General features: G+C 43.5%; 2 protein-coding genes across 12 annotated transcripts in view; one reads left to right on the top strand and one right to left on the bottom strand.

Moving 5' to 3' along the window:
* LOC144576547 (putative uncharacterized protein C6orf52) overlaps positions 1–17,706 on the top strand; it is a 29,611-nt gene that overhangs the window by 7,609 nt on the left and 4,296 nt on the right. For 6 of the 11 annotated variants that reach the window (XR_013533975.1, XR_013533976.1, XM_078368720.1 and 3 more), the window contains 4 exons: positions 288–370; positions 574–754; positions 4,733–4,778; positions 16,164–16,259. Coding sequence is in view for 9 of the 11 variants with exons in the window: in XM_078368720.1 (XP_078224846.1) it covers positions 300–370; positions 574–754; positions 4,733–4,778; positions 16,164–16,237 (372 nt within the window). In the remaining 2 variants the exon portion in view is untranslated. The remainder of the gene's footprint in view (positions 1–287; positions 371–573; positions 755–4,732; positions 4,779–16,163; positions 16,260–17,706) is intronic. The other 5 variants (XM_078368714.1, XM_078368713.1, XM_078368712.1 and 2 more) reach the window with 2 other exon arrangements.
* LOC144582093 (serine/threonine-protein kinase MARK2-like) lies at positions 11,143–13,303 on the bottom strand. The gene is made up of 2 exons (XM_078368685.1): positions 11,502–13,303; positions 11,143–11,247 (listed from the first exon to the last, which is right to left on the bottom strand). The coding sequence occupies exons 1-2, from the start codon at positions 13,041–13,043 to the stop codon at positions 11,167–11,169; spliced, it is 1,623 nt and encodes a 540-aa protein (XP_078224811.1). The 5' UTR covers positions 13,044–13,303; the 3' UTR covers positions 11,143–11,166.

Genomic DNA, 17,706 nt, shown 5'->3' with positions numbered 1-17,706 from the left:
TGGCTCCCCCAGGCCTGACAGTTGGGAGAGAGGGCCGGAAGGTGGAAGCCAGAGGAACAGGTGGCAGAATTTTTCCCAGGTGCCTTAGTGCACCCCCCCCCCACACACACACACCTTTGCCCTGTTGTCAGGAAAGTCAAGCAATTAATTGCCTAGCAGGAATTGCCACTAAATGTAATTATCTCAGGTAGTTGCGAGACTTACCTGTCAGGGTTGAGAGGTTTTAGCCCACAGGCCAGAATTTTTGATGCAGGAATAAAAACCGGATTCTGTTCTCTTTTTGTAAGGTTTCTGGATAAATGGCAGAACAGGAGAGTTTTGCAGGTTTTGGCATAGCTCAACACAGTAACTATTCCAGCTACTGGCAAAGGTGAGCAGTTTTCTCCTTTGAAGGAAAAAGAAAGCTGTTACTGTTCTATTTGCTACATAACTGTTGGTAACTTACAAACAATGGCTTTGAACATAGGTGTTCAACTTACTGCAAACTTCCTGGAAAGAAGTTGGGGGGTTTGTGGATGATTCTATGTTGGTTGGTGATGGTTGTCATTGCTGTGCTCTCCCCTCTGCTATTAGAGTGAAGCAGGAGTTCCAGCCCATCCAGGGTTACCACTGTGGCAACTGGTACATGCAGCAGCCCAGCTCTTACCTTCTTTCTGGCTACAGCTACAGCTGTGCAGTGGATGGAAATGGACAGAACTGTTTTTCTGCACGTGAGACCCCTCAACACACAGCTGGAACTTTGGTTATGCCTAAGGTATCCCTTGCTGGAATGAATCTTGTGTCATTCATGGGCCCGATAATAGTAAACGTCACTTTCCTATCTTCACACATTATTATCCTCTCATCCAAATTCCCACAGCCACAGCTTTTGCTGCCTGTTTTAAAACTAGAGAGTAAAGCTGATGATAGCCTCAGACAAACGTTTGTTCAGCTTTACTGAGGTGTACACTTGATACCCAGAAAGTCTCCTGTACATGTTTAATTTTTATGATTCGCTGAGTTTGGACATGTATAACCCGTAAGTTTTCACTTGCAGATAATTTCTCATTCTCTTCCAGAAACAAAAGGCTGATGAAGTCTTTGTCTAAATTCCTGCTACTAAATTTTAAATTGTCATAATTCAATAAATTTTACTCTTTAACACTTAATATAGGACAAAAAGTAGTTTTGGGGTTTGTTTTATAGCAATTAGATATAAAAACACTTTAAAAAGATGTAATACTTTGAATTACTAAAGTGACATATTTCTCAAATCACACAAAGATGTATTGAAGTCAGGGAAAAGCTCCCCCCACACCCCTCCTCCTTCCCTACTCCCTTTCCACTTAGAAGAAAGTACTGTTGGAGTGGATGTCTTCTAGATCTTTCCCCTGTACTCTTGCTAAATCAGCATGGTTTGTCTTTCTGTTTTGGTGGTTAGGAGATGATTTAGGCAAGAGTGAACTATGTAGTACATACCGTTTTGCTCTTTGCTTGCTTCTGCATAAGGAGACCTTTCTTTAAAAGTTGCCCATTTATGGTCTGGGCAAAATGGCTCACACATATAGTCCCAGCTACTTGGGAGACTGAGGCGGGATGATCACTTGAGCCCAAGAGTTTGAGGCTTCAGTGAGCCATGATTGTGCCATTGTACTCAAGCGTGAGCAACAGAGTGAGCTCATTTAGATACATTGTGATTTTTAGCTCATCCCTTATCTGACATTTTGAATATTTTCCAGACTTTAACAAACTTACTTATCTTCAAGCATTTTTCTGAGTGTTGATTTTTTCCCAAGAATTTATTTCTGGATGTGGAAGGGCTGGATTAAAGGATGTAACATAAAAATGTTTAAATAGCAAATTACTTAAAGTCTGCAAGAATTTGTACTTTTCATTATTGTGGTGGGTGTTCTTGCTACTCTACATTCCTCTCTGTATATGATCGGGCAATCTGATAGGCCAGGGAGGCATTTATCTATTACCGAGGGCAAATATCTCTTGAAGTGTTTATTGGTATCTGTGTTCTGTGACTTTGATACAATCTTTCTAGTTTTTCTGTTGAGCTGTGTTTCTCTTGCTTGACTGCATAAGATATTCACAGGTTAGAGAAATTAACAATTTTTGCTCTAAATGTTACGGACGTCCCCCACCCTAGCTTTTCTCCTAATATGCATAGTGACACCGTTTGCGTGATGATCTTTGCCTTAAAACCAAAGTTGAATTTCACATCTAGACCCTTGACTTTTAAAACTTACATTTGCTTTATATTATGATATTTTACCACCCAAAGTTTCATTTTCAATTTTTCTCAGGTCTGTTTTAGATTTCTTGTCATTTTCTCCCCCCTTTTGGCCCAATACAGGTTTTTCCCTTTTAACAGATGTTTGATATTGAAGGGCTTAAAAAAATATATTTCACCACATTGCCTGAGGTTTTGTCACTCTTTTTTTTTTTCTTTCACCTCTTCCCTTTTTGTTCTTTTTTGGGAGATGGTCTGTTTTTGGTGGTTACCCTTCTATCTTTAAATGGAGAAGTATAAGAATGAGTATATTACCAACTTCAGAAGTGAAAGTATTTGTTGATTTTTCATCACTCATGAGAAAATTGAGAAATGAACAGCCTTTTTTTCTCACCTGGCTACCCCTTCTCTCCATTCCTCTGTCCATTTTTGTGGGCACATCCTGAGATTTTTATCTCGCCCTCCAGCCAAATTATTACTGTAACATGCATTTTTTTGTACAAGAATTATATAAATATATTTTGTGGTTGTGGTGACCCCACTGTGCCTTCTGCCTGCCATCCTGCTGGGTGATCCCTGTTGGGAAGCTGCTGAGCAAAACTAAAGATGGGAAGGCTCTGTGGTAGCGCTCTTTCACTCACCCATCCCCATTTTGTTCTCTAATAAAGCGTGTATTGCTGAGATGTCCTAGCTTTATTCCCTGCTTCCCCCAATGTGCTGTGCCTGTGTCCATAACCTTTATCTCCCCAAGTTAATGGGTTACCCCTCTGCAGCCCTCTTCTTTACATTTTGGCATTGTGGAGGTGGGTGTCTCCAACATGATTCTCAGGTCTTTGTGGCCCATCAGCACACTTTCCCAGACTATCTCTAGCTGAGGAAAGACTTATAAACGTGCTTTTCTTCTTCTTCTTCTTCTTTTTGAGATGGAGTTTCGCTCTTGTTACCTAGGCTGAAGTGCAATGGCGTGATCTCAGCTCACCGCAACCTCCGTGTCCTGGGTTCAGGCAATTCTCCTGCCTCAGCCTCCTGAGTAGCTGGGATTACAGGCACGCACCACCGTGCCCAGCTAATTTTTTATATTTTTAGTAGAGATGGGGTTTCACCATGTTGACCAGGATGGTCTCGATCTCTTGACCTAGTGATCCACCTGCCTCAGCCTCCCAAAGTGCTGGGATTACAGGCTTGAGCCACCTCGCCCAGCCTATAAACGTGCTTCTTTTTAAAGGCAGTCAGCTGCATACACAGTGCCAGTGACCCTCAGACTAGAAAGATTTGGATACTATCTGTCTCCAAATAGTTGCTGCTTCCCTCACCCTGGTTATTTAGCATCCACATTTGCCAGAATGCACATTGAAAGGAGGAAAATGTGAGGTTACTTAGTCTTGTATTATTGGAAAGGACTTGTGGAGGCATGGATTCTGGGTGTCTTAGCCATTTCTTTCTTTCCCTTTTATAGAATTAGTTTTTAGAGATGATGTCTTGCTCTTTTGCCCAGGCTGGAATGCAGTGGTACTATCATAACTCACTGCAGCCTTATCTCCTGGGTCTCCTGCCCCAGCCTTCCAAGTAGCTGAGACTATGGGCTGCATGCCACCATTTAGCCATATCTAAATACAAAAATGACACAGATTGTCTTTTGAAATTTGTGGTAACCTATTTTCCAAACCTGTACATATTTCAGAGTGAAGGGGAGACATACTTTCAGATAGACGGAAAAGGAAAGATAGTGGATCTTTGACTCTCAGTACCTTCTCATTCTTATTAGCAAGGGAAGCTTAATTAAGTGCCAGGAGCTAGATCAGCCCTTCCTTGATAGAGTGATTCCTTGGAATAGCTAGCCATACTTAAAAAGACAGGTTCCCAGCAAGTCTATAGCGGAATCGTAAAAATGTATGCTGCCCCAGTAGATCCAACAGAGTCTGGGTTAACCAACCAAGATTTACTTTGCGAGTGCCTCTGCAGTTCACTTTTCTCATTATGTAAGAATATGATTGGTTTGCTTTGCTGTAGCCTCTCATTTTCTTGAGCACCTAATATCCTGGTTCTTAGCTGAGCCATGGGTTTTGGGGATATGATTAGAGGGCCATGAGGAAAATGTGCTTATGGAGACTTTATAGATTGTATTCTGGAAGGAGGAGCAGAACTCCAGGTAGAGTCAGGCATGAGTACAGGAAATAAGGAGCCTGATACCAGGGACCCTGGTGTCTGGTTCCTAGCTCAGGCTCTAGGATGCTAGTTAGGTCCCAGAAAATCCAAAGGCCAGAGGCCCCTGTTAGGCTTGCTGCTCTTTTGTAATAATTCTTCTGTGACTCAGTTTACCTCTTTCATAATTGTACCATGTCACCTAAAGATTCTTTCCATCAAATTCAGAATCTGATTTTAAGGGATTAATTTTCAATATTATTTTTATTTTAGATAGTATTTTTAGAAGCTAGAGTTTTTCCCAATAAAGTATGTATTGATATTTAACCTTTAAGTAAAATTATTTTCTCATGAGATCCTTTTTTATTGCAGGAAACCACAGCTCTAGCTGAAAACCAAGATGAAGACCCACTAGAAGGTAACATAAACCTTGTGCTCAAGTGGTTGAAAACAAAACCCCATTTCCTGGTTTCTCATTCACTCTGCTTGCTGGAAACTGGGAGGTTCAACTGGAAAATTCCCATGTAGGTTGCCTAAGCCATATTCTTCAGTAATTTCTCCTGTTTTTGGAAACTGGTTCTATGGGAACAACTTTAGCCAAACTACTTCTTTGGGCCCTTCTGAAGGACTGAGAAAGGGGGATGTTCCCAAACAGGAAGAAGATAATACGTTGCTTTTAAGCGCCATTTCCTCTGTAAGTTTAGACTTTGAGGTAAATTATGCTTTAATTCTGATTTTCAAGGGAGAAGAGCACCGAGGCGATCGCTGTGGCCTCAGGATTATTGGTTCCTGGGGTACTTGTCAGGACAGCTCCCTAGTATCAGGCTGGTGGTGCTTCCTGTAGTTCTTAATCTGTTCTGAAAAGAACAAAGTTTGTCTGCCTGGGGACAAACACTCTGAATGTGTCTTATTTGAGGAAGGGAAGAAAATGTTTTGCCACTTTTAAGTAATAAGAAAGAAAAATAGAGGAGAAATTCAGAGAATGCTATTGTCTTTTTCTTATCACATGCCTGTCTTATCACATGTTCTTTTTTTCTCTCTCTTGATCCAACCCCTTCCCCTACCAGACAAACCCACCCACTGTCTTTGTGACTTTATCAAAGAAGGGAGCATGTTGTTATTAGTCTTTGTAGCCCCTGTGACTAATTCAGAGTTCACATATTGGTAGGTGCTCGGTGTTTAAATTAAATCAAATTGATGTTGAAATCTTTAGATACTGGTGAGCAGTTCTAGTTTTTAGTACTTTGATTTGAGCATCACTAAAGGGTGCTTATTTCAGCTTTCTGGGATTTCTTTCAGGTTAAGTGTGAATCTCTCTTCCTGTCTTTATCAGTTATGCAGTTTATTTATTTATTATCATTATTATTTTTTGAGACGGAGTTTCGCTCTTGTTACCCAGGCTGGAGTGCAATGGCGTGATCTCGGCTCACTGCAACCTCCGCCTCCTGGGTTCAGGCAATTCTCTTCCCTCAGCCTCCTGAGTAGCTGGGACTACAGGCACGCGCCACCGTGCCCAGCTAATAGTTTGTATTTTTAGTAGAAACGGGGTTTCACCGTGTTGACCAGGATGATCTTGATCTCTTGACCTCGCGATCCACCGGCCTCAGCCTCCCAAAGTGCTGGGATTACAGGTGTGAGCCACTGCGCCGGCCACAATTTATTAAAATTGATGCAGGATTTCTTGCTCCTTAGTTCAGCTAAATCTCTAGGTTCTTGTCTTATGACCAGGAAAAATTAGGCATGCGGACACATTGAAGGGTGAGGAGGAGGGAATTTATTAAGTGAAAGGAAAGCTCTCAAGAAAAAGAGGGATCCTGAATGCAGGTTTCTACCTCACAAATTGAATACCGGGCCAGTACACACAAGTTGAAAAGGCCAGGCTCCTCCCCTGCATAAGGCATGAATTCCTGGTGGTTCCACCCCATTCTTCCAGTGTGCATGTGGGCCCTTAGTCTGAGCCACTCCACATTGATTTATTTCCCTTACTGTGCATGTGTTAAGGGACGGAATTTTTCACCATGGGCATGTTTAGGCAAATCCCCTGTGCACAATGACTTGGGCAGGTTGGAGGTTCTCCATGGACACTTTCCTGTTTGCCTAGGCATTTGGGTGTTTTCTGCCTCTTATCAGAATAATGGAGGTAAAAGTTTTCTTTTAGGATACAGACTGCCAGGGGATTCAGATCCCACCTACTAGCTCTGTAGTTCTAGACAAATTAATCTCTAGTGTGTCTGCTTCACTTTCTGTAAAGTGGGGACGTTGATACCTATCTCATAGGAAGTGTGGGCATGCCAGGTCTAAAGTACTTTTAGGTGGTTTAACAGCTTCTGCCATATGATAACCACTCACGTGTTGGCTGGTCATAAATCGGGCACAGTACTGGTCAGTATAAATGTGAACTTCTTAATTAGGTCTTGGTAAATCTGTTTAAATCTGTTGGCATTTCTTAACGTGACATATGCTCTTGGTGGCAGGATATAGCTCAGAAGCTTGAGGCAGGAGGGAGACATGTTACCTCAGATAATCCTTCTTGGATCAATGAGTGGTGTTAATAATAGCAGTGTGGGGGAATTTACTCATGTTCTTTTCCTGGGTTTTTATGTAATTGATAGGAGATGGCTCCTAAATTCTTTCTAGGGGCAAGAATAATTTTATAACACATTATTGCCTGAACAAATGAAATCAACTTATGGCAAATACTTCTTTCATAATTAAAAAATAAAGTGTAAGTTCTTTTAGGCTGACTCATGGAACCATGGTGCACACGTACACCTCTGGAGGACCTTCTGGAATTAGAAAACGTGTGAAGGAATTTGGAGACCATGAAAAGTGGAAGGCAATCAACCCTTTTGGTGCCTAACTAACCTGAGACATTCTTCTATTGTTTCTTTTTCCGGCCTTAATTGACAAGGTCATTGGACTTTGTAACCAATCTTGGTCAACTTTGTAACCAACTTTGGTCAACTTTGTGACTCCAGACCCTACGACCCCCTCCCAGCTTGCAAAAGACCACTCTAAACTGTAACTTCTGTAACTTTCCACTGCCTACTGCAAACATATAAAACTAGCTTCTATCCCACTGCCCTCCACTGACTCAGCCTGCCCGCCCCCGGGTGAATAAACAGCCATGTTGCTCACACAAAGCCTATTTGGGTGGTCTTTTCATTCAGAGCGTGCGTTTTAACATAAAGTAAGTATGTTTTAAATAAGGCATCCTGATCAGGATGTAAAATAGGTACAGTGCTCCTGAGCATGTGTTTTAACTTTGTGGATCCGTTTATTTGCAGATTTTTTCCAGGAAATATATTGGAAATGTTTTTTGAGATTTGCAATTATTTGAAAAAACTCAATGAACACAGCCTAGAAATATTGGAAACATTAAGAAATTGTAATGTATGTCATGAATTCAGAAAATATATGTAGATACTAGTCTGTTTTATAATTTACCACTATAAAATATACACAAATTTATTATAAAAAGTTAAAATTCATCAAAACTTGTGCATACACTTATAGGCTGTATATGATGCCATTTGTAGTCGAGAGAAATATATAAACAAATGTAAAATGCAGTATTGAATTATAACTGCATAAAATTAACTGTAGTAATGCCATACTACTGCAATAATTTCATAGCCATTTCCTGTTGCTATCGCCGTGAGCTTAAGTGTTGCAAGTATTCTCTTAAAATGCTGCATGCAGCATTTTGGGAGACCAAGGTTTGTGTATCACTTGAGGCCAGGAGTTCGAAAGCAGCGTGGCCAAAATGGCGAAACCTCATCTCCTCTAAAAATACAAAAATTACCTGGGCATCCTGGTGCATACCTGTAATCCCAGCTACTTGGGAGGCATAGCTTAAACCCAGGAGGCAGAGGTTGCAGTGATGGAGATAAAGCCACTGCACTCTAGCCTGGGTGACAGAGCGAGACTTCATCTAAAAATAATAGTAATAATAAAATATGAAGTGTGATGCTAATCATTTCCCCGTGAGCAGTTTCTCTCCCTGGTCAATTTTCTATCACACTAAAAGGTGATCTCTTGAAGTTCTTGTGTATTTTCATCATGTTTGGTGCAATACCGTAAACCCTTCCTAACCCAATGGAATGCATAGGAAATATCACTAGTGATGCTGGATGTGCTCCCAAAAAGCAGAGGGAAGTCATGTCATTACAAGAAAAAGTTGAATTGCTTGATCTGTACCATAGACTGAGGTCTGAACTGCAGTCATCGCCCTTTCAACAGATGATTCATCTTGTAAACAGACCACAACAAACTTGTATTACTGATAAATACAGCATAGTACTGTAAATGTATCTTCTCTTCCTTATGATTTTCTTAATAACATTTTCTCTTCTCTGGCTTACTTTGTTGTAAGAATACAGTATACAACGCATGTAACATACAAGTACTTGTCAATTGACTGTTTATGTCATCAGTAAGGCTTCCAGTCAACAGTAGGCTACTAGTAGTTACGTTTTTGAGTTGCTGGAGGGAGGCCAGGGAGGCAGCTGATGCTTCGATAGCCACACAAAGCTTGTCCTCTAGTTGAGTGGCTGAGGTGACACTGTAGCCTAGGGCGCTGTTACCCAGCTCGGCTGCCACCAGAGAGGATGCTAGAGAGAGACCAACGACCTTTGGGAGGAAGACTGCTCATCTGTCTTGGTGATTAGGGGAGGGTGGAAGGAGGGATAGAAGTTCGGCCTGTCCATATACCTCTAACTGCAGGACCAAGGTGACAGGCACGCAAGGGAAAGGGAAGGAGGCATTAATAATTTTAGGTAAGGTTCCATTACACCAGAAATATCCTCTTGGTGGTGCGTAGAGGGAGGATTTTACCTTTACTGTGGTGTTATAGCTGGGACTGGAGCTGCTGGCTGTCTCATGGCAGAGAGAGAGATTTTGAGGGTGTACTTGGAACAAGGGGATATCTGTTAAGATGGTGCCGGGTCCCATAGGTGATTGTGACAGATTGAACCCGGACCTGAGGGGAACTGCAGCTAAAGGGGGGGTTGCTGAGAGAGGCACATATAAAGCAGTTGGTGATATTCATATCTTTAGTTAAATTTAACATGTTGGCTCCCTGCTGTACTAGAGTCAACCAAGAGAAAGACTGAGAGGTGTCATCTGAGGGTTTGAATTGGTTAGTTAGGATGGCTTCATTTTACAGGATTGTATGGCTTACAGAACTGAGCTGTTCTATTGCTTCAGAGACAATGCAGGTATAGGACCGAAATATTAGCCATGTTCCCTGAGGGTGGCTCCAGGTATAATCTTCACAGACTTTACCAGACACTCCTGTATCCTAACAGCTGTGCCGGGGTCACAGATGTTGAGGGCTAAGGAACCATTGCTGAAGTAAGCGAGCATGTGGTTGGGACAGCTTGGAGGCTGTGGCTTGTGAATAACACAAGAGCTGTATGGGCACCCCCCATAGGTGGTGTGTTCCACCAATGACAGTAGTCCTTGGTTTGGTCATATAGAAAACACAGCCCATGCTGAAAGTGAAACCCATGATTGCGACTGAGTATGGCGCTTTTACCATGTGGGATGAAGATGGAGACAGTAGACTGACAGCTGCCTGTTTGGCAGTTTGCCTGTGCAAGATTATGAGTCCTGGTGGTGGGGCCCTCAGTCCAGGATTCCTGGGTTGCAAGGATCCTGGTTTGAGCTCTTGGAGGAGAACGCTGTCACCCAGCTGGAGAGGTGCTGCCGGGTGGAGGTCCTCTGGTCCTGGAATGACAGGGAGAGTGCAATTGGCATGCTCCCTGAGTGCTTGGCAGAGGAGAGAGAGAAACAAAAGGTAGGAGGCCAGTGGTGGTGGTCGTGCAGGGAGATTATAGGAAACCAGGAAAGGCCGGCTGTACAGCAATTCAAAGGGGCTCAGGCCCGTTAGCCCCCATGGGATGGTCCGGATATAGGCCAGGGCAAGGGGTAGGAGTATGGGCCAAGAGAGTTTTACCTCAATAGCAAGTTTGGCCAAATGGTCTTTGAGGATGCCATTGGCCTGTTCAACTTTACCCGATGACTGAGGATGGTAAGGGATGTGTAGTATCTAGATGTTGAGGGACTCAGCAACCAGCTGGACTACTTGGGCAGTAAATGCTGGACCATTGTCCAACTGGATGGTGGCAGGTAGACCGAAGCGAGGGATGATTTCTGGTGTAAGAAATATTCCTAGCAAATAATTGCCACTGTGAAGGCTAATACCATAGTCTTTGGTTACTTAAAACCTAAAGTCTTGTTATCTTTAGGCTTAAAAGAAATTTTTACTTGTAGTTTTTGGAGCAGATTTCTCCCCAACAAAGGAACAGGGCAGCTGGGAAGATATAAGAACTTGTGCCACACCTCTTGCCTTCCAGTGACATATTTTGATTGGCAAAAAGGTTTGTTTTTGTTCATTTTTACCTGATACTCCTATAGCCACAATAGTAGTAGTGTAAGACAGTGACCCACCAGTTTGGATCATATGCCACCACTAGGTATTGCACGGGGGTAAACTGCATGATCTTTATAGACCGTCTCCACTCTGGGCCAGGTTTAGACTCTGGTTTAGCTCTATCTTTTTCTTGCTCTCTTCCACATCCTCCTCCATCCTTTCATTATCCCCGCTTTTCTTTCAACTAAGGCAGGTGCTAGTACATCTGCTTTTCCTTTGCCTCATGCCTTGCCCTTCTCTTAGCCCCGGTCCTGTGCAGGGAGGGCACAAAGCAGCAGAGTGTCTGCAACCCACGTGCCACCTTTCCAATGCTACTACAAAATTTGCAAGAAGCAAGAAATGGTCATTTATCAGAATGATACATTTATTTTTATATTTTTTTATATAAAGTGCTGCAGGCTCCAACGTTGCTCCTGGGCATCTCAGGTTTCGGGCCTTCGTCCTCTCCAATCTAAATGCAGAGACATTTGACATGAACATGTTTTGCAAAATGCAATACATTCTTATTGACTCTGGTCACCCTGCTGTGCACTAGAGTCAAAACCTCTTCCTCCTGTCTAGACTTTGGTCCTTTGACCAATACCCCCCATTCCCTCCCTCTGCCACTCTCCGGCCCCAGAGATTTGCCAATTAAAACAATACTAATAAAGACAGAATAAATATAGTAAAATGCAAGAAGTGCGGCTTCACCGCCCACCTACTTACTTTTTCTCTTGGGTGGGCCCTCTTACTCTGCCTCTTGGGTGGACAGAGGCAGCAACAGAATCTCCTTATTATGGCAATGCACCTTCGGGCAGCCCTGCGGCAGCTCCAGCCTCTTCTTGGCCGGGCCAACACAGCCTCGGGCTGCCCAGCTTGGAGGATGCTGCCTTCGTGTCCTGGTTGTTGAGCCACGGTGCTCTGGGTGGTGATCTGAGTGGAGGCGGCCATGTTATGCGGGAGGGCTGGTTGAGCCAAAGTTTCTAAATTTTCACTGCCGGTGGAGCACTTGCTGGAGGCTGCAGACACGAGGTCACGCTGGGGGACTTGCTCTGCCAAGGTTTCTAAAGCACCACCACCGCCTATGGCGCTTACAGTGGAGGAGGCCACACGGTCACACTGGAGGGTTTGCCGTGCCAAGTTTTCTACATCTCCACAATTGCGCTCGATGGTCAGGGAGGCCGTGGGGGCATGCTGGGGGTCTGACTTCCTGTGAAGGCCGGCAGGTGAACTGGAAATCTCAGTGACTAAACATGTAGGATCCCCAGGAGCAAGAGACTGTGGAGTGGTAATGGATGGCTTTTTTTCTCCATCTACAATACGGTAGGTGGCCATGGGATAATTAAAGACATGGTCTTCAATTGCCTTTACGATGTTTTCTGGCTTCAATCCCATGGCCACCAAGAGCCTTATGGTCTCACAGTTCGGGTGGTCTTCAATCGGCTCTTCATACGTCGCTGGAGGCAAGTCCTGGCCGTTGTTCACCCACGGGTCCCTCAAGACTTTGTCTGCTGTCGGCCGCTCATTGGGATTAGATATTAAAAGGTTTTTAATTAGGCTTTTTAGGCCTTCTGAGAAATAGTGCCGAATAACATACTGGCCAGATAGAATGAGGGATATCAGTTGGAAACGACTCACTGCGAAGAAGGGCAGACTGTTGGACACCATCTGGTATAACGTGACGCCTAGGCTCCATATGTCCATGGCGGGACATTCATAGCCCTGGGCCCCAAAGAGTTCTGGGGCCATGTAGGGGAGGGTCCCATGACCTGCTCTCAGCCTCTGCCCCTCATAAAAAGTTATGGCTGATCCAAAATCTGCAATTTTTATGTTCCCGTTGCCATCTAACAACATGTTGTCAGGTTTAAGATCTCGGTGAGCGATGCTTCGGCGGTGGAGGTAGCTCACGGCGGACAGCATTTGTTGGAACTTGCCTCGGGCCTCCTCCTCCTCCACTATGTGGTGGTCAAGCCAGTTGGCCAGGCTTCCTCCTGCGGCATACTCCATAACGAAATGGCACGCCTCTCTGCTGTTAATCATTTGGTAAAGGTTAATGATGTTGCCGTGGCGGACCGACTGTAAAACAGTCATCTCTCTGTGGCTAGAGAGGAAGCTGGTTCTGTTGATTGTTTTCACCGCCACCCGGATGCCAGTCATTAAGTGGCGGGCCAGCGTGACCTCCCCAAAGGCACCACGGCCTATAAAGTTTAGTATTTGATAATAAGGTGGCCGCAGGGCAGGTGAGGTGGAGGCCAAGCCCTGCCTCATGGTGCCTACTTTGTCTACACTAACTATATACAAATAACTACTCTAACTCTATGGACTACGCTAAAATATTAACAATACTAACTATCCCAAAGAACACTAAAATGCTAAGAAACAGTACCAACTATATTAACTATACTAACTAAAAAACACAACAGCGCCCCTCCCACAAAAACTCCCCCCACCCCGCCAAACAACTCGTAATCGCTAAGCTGGTCTGAGTCCACAGGTCACCAAAAAAGCTTCCAGGGATTTCTCAGACCAAAAACCATGACCCAGCCAGGGCCTTATATAGGCCTGTCTGTTATGACATCACAAAGGCTTTTCATGAGCTCAGAGCAAAGCAGGGCCAATCATGGCTGGGGATCTTTCACAGAGGTTTTCTCTCTTTTGGTCCCCAAAACATCTTCCTCTTTTAAAAAGTAAGTGCTTTTGTCTAGATGGATTATAGAGATTGATATTTTGTTTCCCAGCTATTTAAACTGGTACAACGCTTCAACAGCATTTTCATTTGTAGTTTCTTTTTCTATATTTATTGTACTCTTAAGTTCTGGGGTACATGTGTAGATTGTGCAGGTTTGTTACATAGGTTTAACGTGCCATGGTGGTTTTCAATCATTTGTAATTTCAAAATCTGAAATAGCTTTTGGATTTTGAAGATCTCCTAATATCTACATGCAACATATTTAATTCCTTTTCTTTCATCTCTCAATGGTTGATGTCAACCATTGAGAAGGGAGAGAATATTTTCCTTTCCTTGTAGGGTTTTTCCTTCCTCATGTGGTTGAGATTATGTAATGGACACAGAGGAAACAGACATACCCTACACTCCATGAGCCCATAGCCTCTTCAGGAAGGCCCCCCAGCCATGAAGCTCCTTCAGCGTGAGAAGCACCAGGTGAAGTGGGGCCAGAGAACAGTGACCTGGGCCTCAGGTCAGCGCTGGTGAGGGAAGAAGTGGGGCTCTCTGGAGGCCAGTGTGCTGAGCCCTGCGGTGTGAGGAGGGGTCGCCTAAGTGAGTAGGGACAAGGGCAGGAGGGTAGCCTCTGTGAAGGCCCAGGATGATCGAGGGTGGCTCTCTGGAGGGATGCACTAGTCTGAATGAGTGACAGGGGCCAGGTTGGGAGGGATTGAGTCCCGCTGCTCACAGCAACCCCCCAACCAGTCTACATCTCTGCAGCTCTCTCACCACCCTCCCTACTTCATTGATCTCCATTGCACTTAGCAACATCTGACATTTGCATATTTCACTTGCATATTTCTTTGTCAGACTCTTGCATATAAACTTCACGAAGGCAAGTGTTTTACATGTTTTATTTACAGTGGTATCCACAGTACCTAGGACAATGGATAGATACATAGAGGACACTTGACTAATATTTCTAATATTTCAATGAATAAATGAATGTTTGAATGAGAAGAAAACTCAGTATCAGAGTGAAACAAACAAGAAATTACTAAAGTGAATTGATTAGAGCTTTTTGAGGGAAATTTCCTCGTTCCCGGGACGTGGCGTGTGCACGTACACACAGCCAAGTAAATGCTATGGTGAAATTAGACTTACTTTCTTACATCCTCAGGCTGTCTCATAAAGTATTTGAGACTCTAGGTTTTTAGCAATAAACTTGCTGATGCAGTTGAGTTATAATATGGCAGAATGGATTTGGGCACTAGTGTTATGCTTGAAATGTAACAATGCGGTTGGTTTCTAAAGGAGTAGTTGGTGACATGGTGAAATCACTGGTTGCCCTGATAGGATAAGGCCACCAGCCCCTGTGATCTAGCCATGTTGATAAGGATAAGGATTCCACCCAGCTGTTTTCTTTAGGGAGCCACCCTGGCTATCTCCCTATAAGAGCCTAAAGAAACAGGACAACCAGCCACCATTGCACCAACCAGGACTGCTCCTGGAAATGCCATCTCCCACTGGGCAATAAAGGACTCCACTTTTCTCAGGATCTGCCTGTGCCCAACCCTTATCTAGAACAGAAAGAAACCATAACCCATAATTTCCCCCGAGGATTCCAGCACCTCCCCAATCACTCCCCTATGAGTCTCAGGAAGACAGGTTTGTTTTCCTTTGAGAATCCGTGTCTCTTTGCGAAAGGTCTGTTTCCCGAAAAGAAAAGGAATTTGCTTCAGTTCTGCTTCTGGAACTAGAAAGCCAGGTCTTCACCAAACTAATGTACAAAGGGATAAAGTCACAGTTGCCATGACCTCACACTAACATCAACAAATACTTACTGGGTGTAGGACATTGTGTTAGCTGCCGTGAGGGAAGAAGAATGGATATCTTTCCAAAGATCTTAAAAGATACAGACTCATTTTCCATTAAAAACTAATTACTTGGCCAAGCATGGTGGTTCATGCCTGTAATCCCAGCACTTTGAGAGGCCGAGACAGGAAGATCCCTTGAGCCCAGTTCAAGACCAGCCTGGGCAACATGGTGAAACCCCATCTTTACAAAAAATACAAAATTTAGCCAGACTTGGTGACTTGTGCCTGTGGTCCCAGCTACTTCAGATGCTGGGATGGATGGATCACTTGATCCAGGGAGCTAGAGGTTGTAGTGAGCTGAGATTGTGCCACTGCACTCTATCCTGGATGACAGAACAAGGCCCTATCTCAAAAAACAAAATATACTAAGCACTGAGCTCTGTGAGGTTGGCAGTATCATCAAGAGGCTTAGCTTTGTATGAGCTCCATTCTGAGAACCTGGGAGGGTTGAGTCTGTGCCAATATCCTGCTGTGCTGCGGGATGGAGCCCAGCCTTGACCTTTTGGGTTGCCACCAGAATAAAGCTGCAGATAGAAAATGTGTGGGGGGGGAGAGTGGAAGAAGGAATCTCAGAGGGGAAGAAAGGACCTCCAGCTTCAATTTGAGACAATTTTACAAGAAAGGTAATGAAGGCTATGCACCACATTCAGGTGTATTCCAGATCAGGGGTTGGCAAACTATGACCCATCCCAGCTTTTGTATGTACCGTTTGATGGGAAGGCAGCCACAATTCATTTTTTTCTTGTTATCTATGGTGCTTTTGTGCTTCAGAAGTAGAGCTGAGCAGTTATGATACATACCATATGGCCCAAAAGTTAAAACTATTTACTATCTGGTCCTTTACAGAAAAAGTTTACCAACCTTTGGTTTCGAACATGAACAAGAGTTCTGCCAGTCTGACGTGTACTTTTGATCAGTAATTTGCCCATGGTCAGACACACAGTAAGTAGAGAAGCAGGGTTTCAAACCACTCCTGCGCCATGACCTTGGCCACTACATTCTGTACCGCTTGCCTCAAGAAATGTGAAAATAAACAACTAAAAAATCTAATTGGGAAGTAAATTCTCATCAGACATTCAACATTTAAGTATTTGTCAAGTGCTAATACCAAATGCTAATACGGAAGGACAATGTTAATTTTTATCTACATTGATCTATGATTTTTCAGATAAATATCTTGAAACTAAATTTTTAAAACCTGTAACTTTTAGTAATTTCTATTCTCTTCTGGGTCTTTATTGGACTTTGATTTCTTTCTTTTTTATTGGGAAGCATTTCTAAGTCATTCTTATAAAACTCAACTATATAAGATTGTCATAAACTAGTGATTTTCATCTCATTACATCTGAAACGCAGACAGTGAGAAGAAGCAAGACAACTACAATCTTTGTTTTTATATTTTATTTAACTATATTTGCCAAGATACTTGCAAAGCCTGTGGAGGTCTAGGAACAGCATCTCCAGTCAACAATGTTTCTTTTCTTGCGCTTCAATCTCTAGTGATTGATCAGGGGCCTCCAAGTAGCAAGTTCTTTGTTTGGGGAAGGGATCAGTGAACAATGTAACTCATTCCTGACATTTCAGTTAACAACTTTGAAAGAAAAGGTTTTTAAAATCCAATGAAACTCCTAAAAAATAATTGACTTTGCTTCTGCCCCCATGTTCTCCTCCAAAGAATCACACCTGAAAGTTTCCAATGATTTCATCAGCGAATTTCCCTCCTGTTTTAATTAACATTGTAGGTTGGAGGTCCTATACGCTGGAGACTTTTATATCTGTGTTTGATGTTACAACAAATAGAATTTGAAAATATATATATATATTTTTTGAGACGGAGTCTTGCTCTGTCACCAGGCTGGAGCACAGTGGCGCAGTCTTGGCTCACTGCAACCTCCGCTTCCTGGGTTCAAGCAATTCTTCTGCCTCAGCCTCTCAAGTAGCGGGGACTACAGGCGGGTGCCAAATGCCTGGCTAATTTTTGTATTTTTAGTAGAGCTAGGGCTTCTCCATGTTGACCAGGCTGTTCTTGAACTCCTGACCTCAGGTGATCCATCTGCTTTGGCCTCCCAAAGTGCTGGGATTACAGGCAGGAGCCACTTTGCCCAGCCAGATTCAATGCACTCTCTATTAAAATACCACTGGCATTCTTCATGCAAATAGCAAAAAATGACCGGGTGCATGGTGGCTCATGTCTGTAATCCCGGCACTTTGGGAGGCCGAGGTGGATGGATCACTTGAGGTCAGGAGTTCAAGAGCAGCCTGGCCAACATGGTGAAATCCTGTCTCTACTAAAAATACAGAAATTAGCCAGGCATGATGGCGTGCCTGCTTGTAGTCCCAGCTACTTGGGAGGCTGAGGTGGGAGAATCACTTGAACCCAGGAGGTGGA

Source organism: Callithrix jacchus, chromosome 4, assembly GCF_049354715.1.
Source record: "Callithrix jacchus isolate 240 chromosome 4, calJac240_pri, whole genome shotgun sequence".
Classification (NCBI taxonomy): Eukaryota; Metazoa; Chordata; class Mammalia; order Primates; family Cebidae; genus Callithrix; species Callithrix jacchus.
The sequence above is the reverse complement of the archived record's forward strand: the minus strand, read 5'-3'. Positions and strand labels throughout refer to the sequence as shown.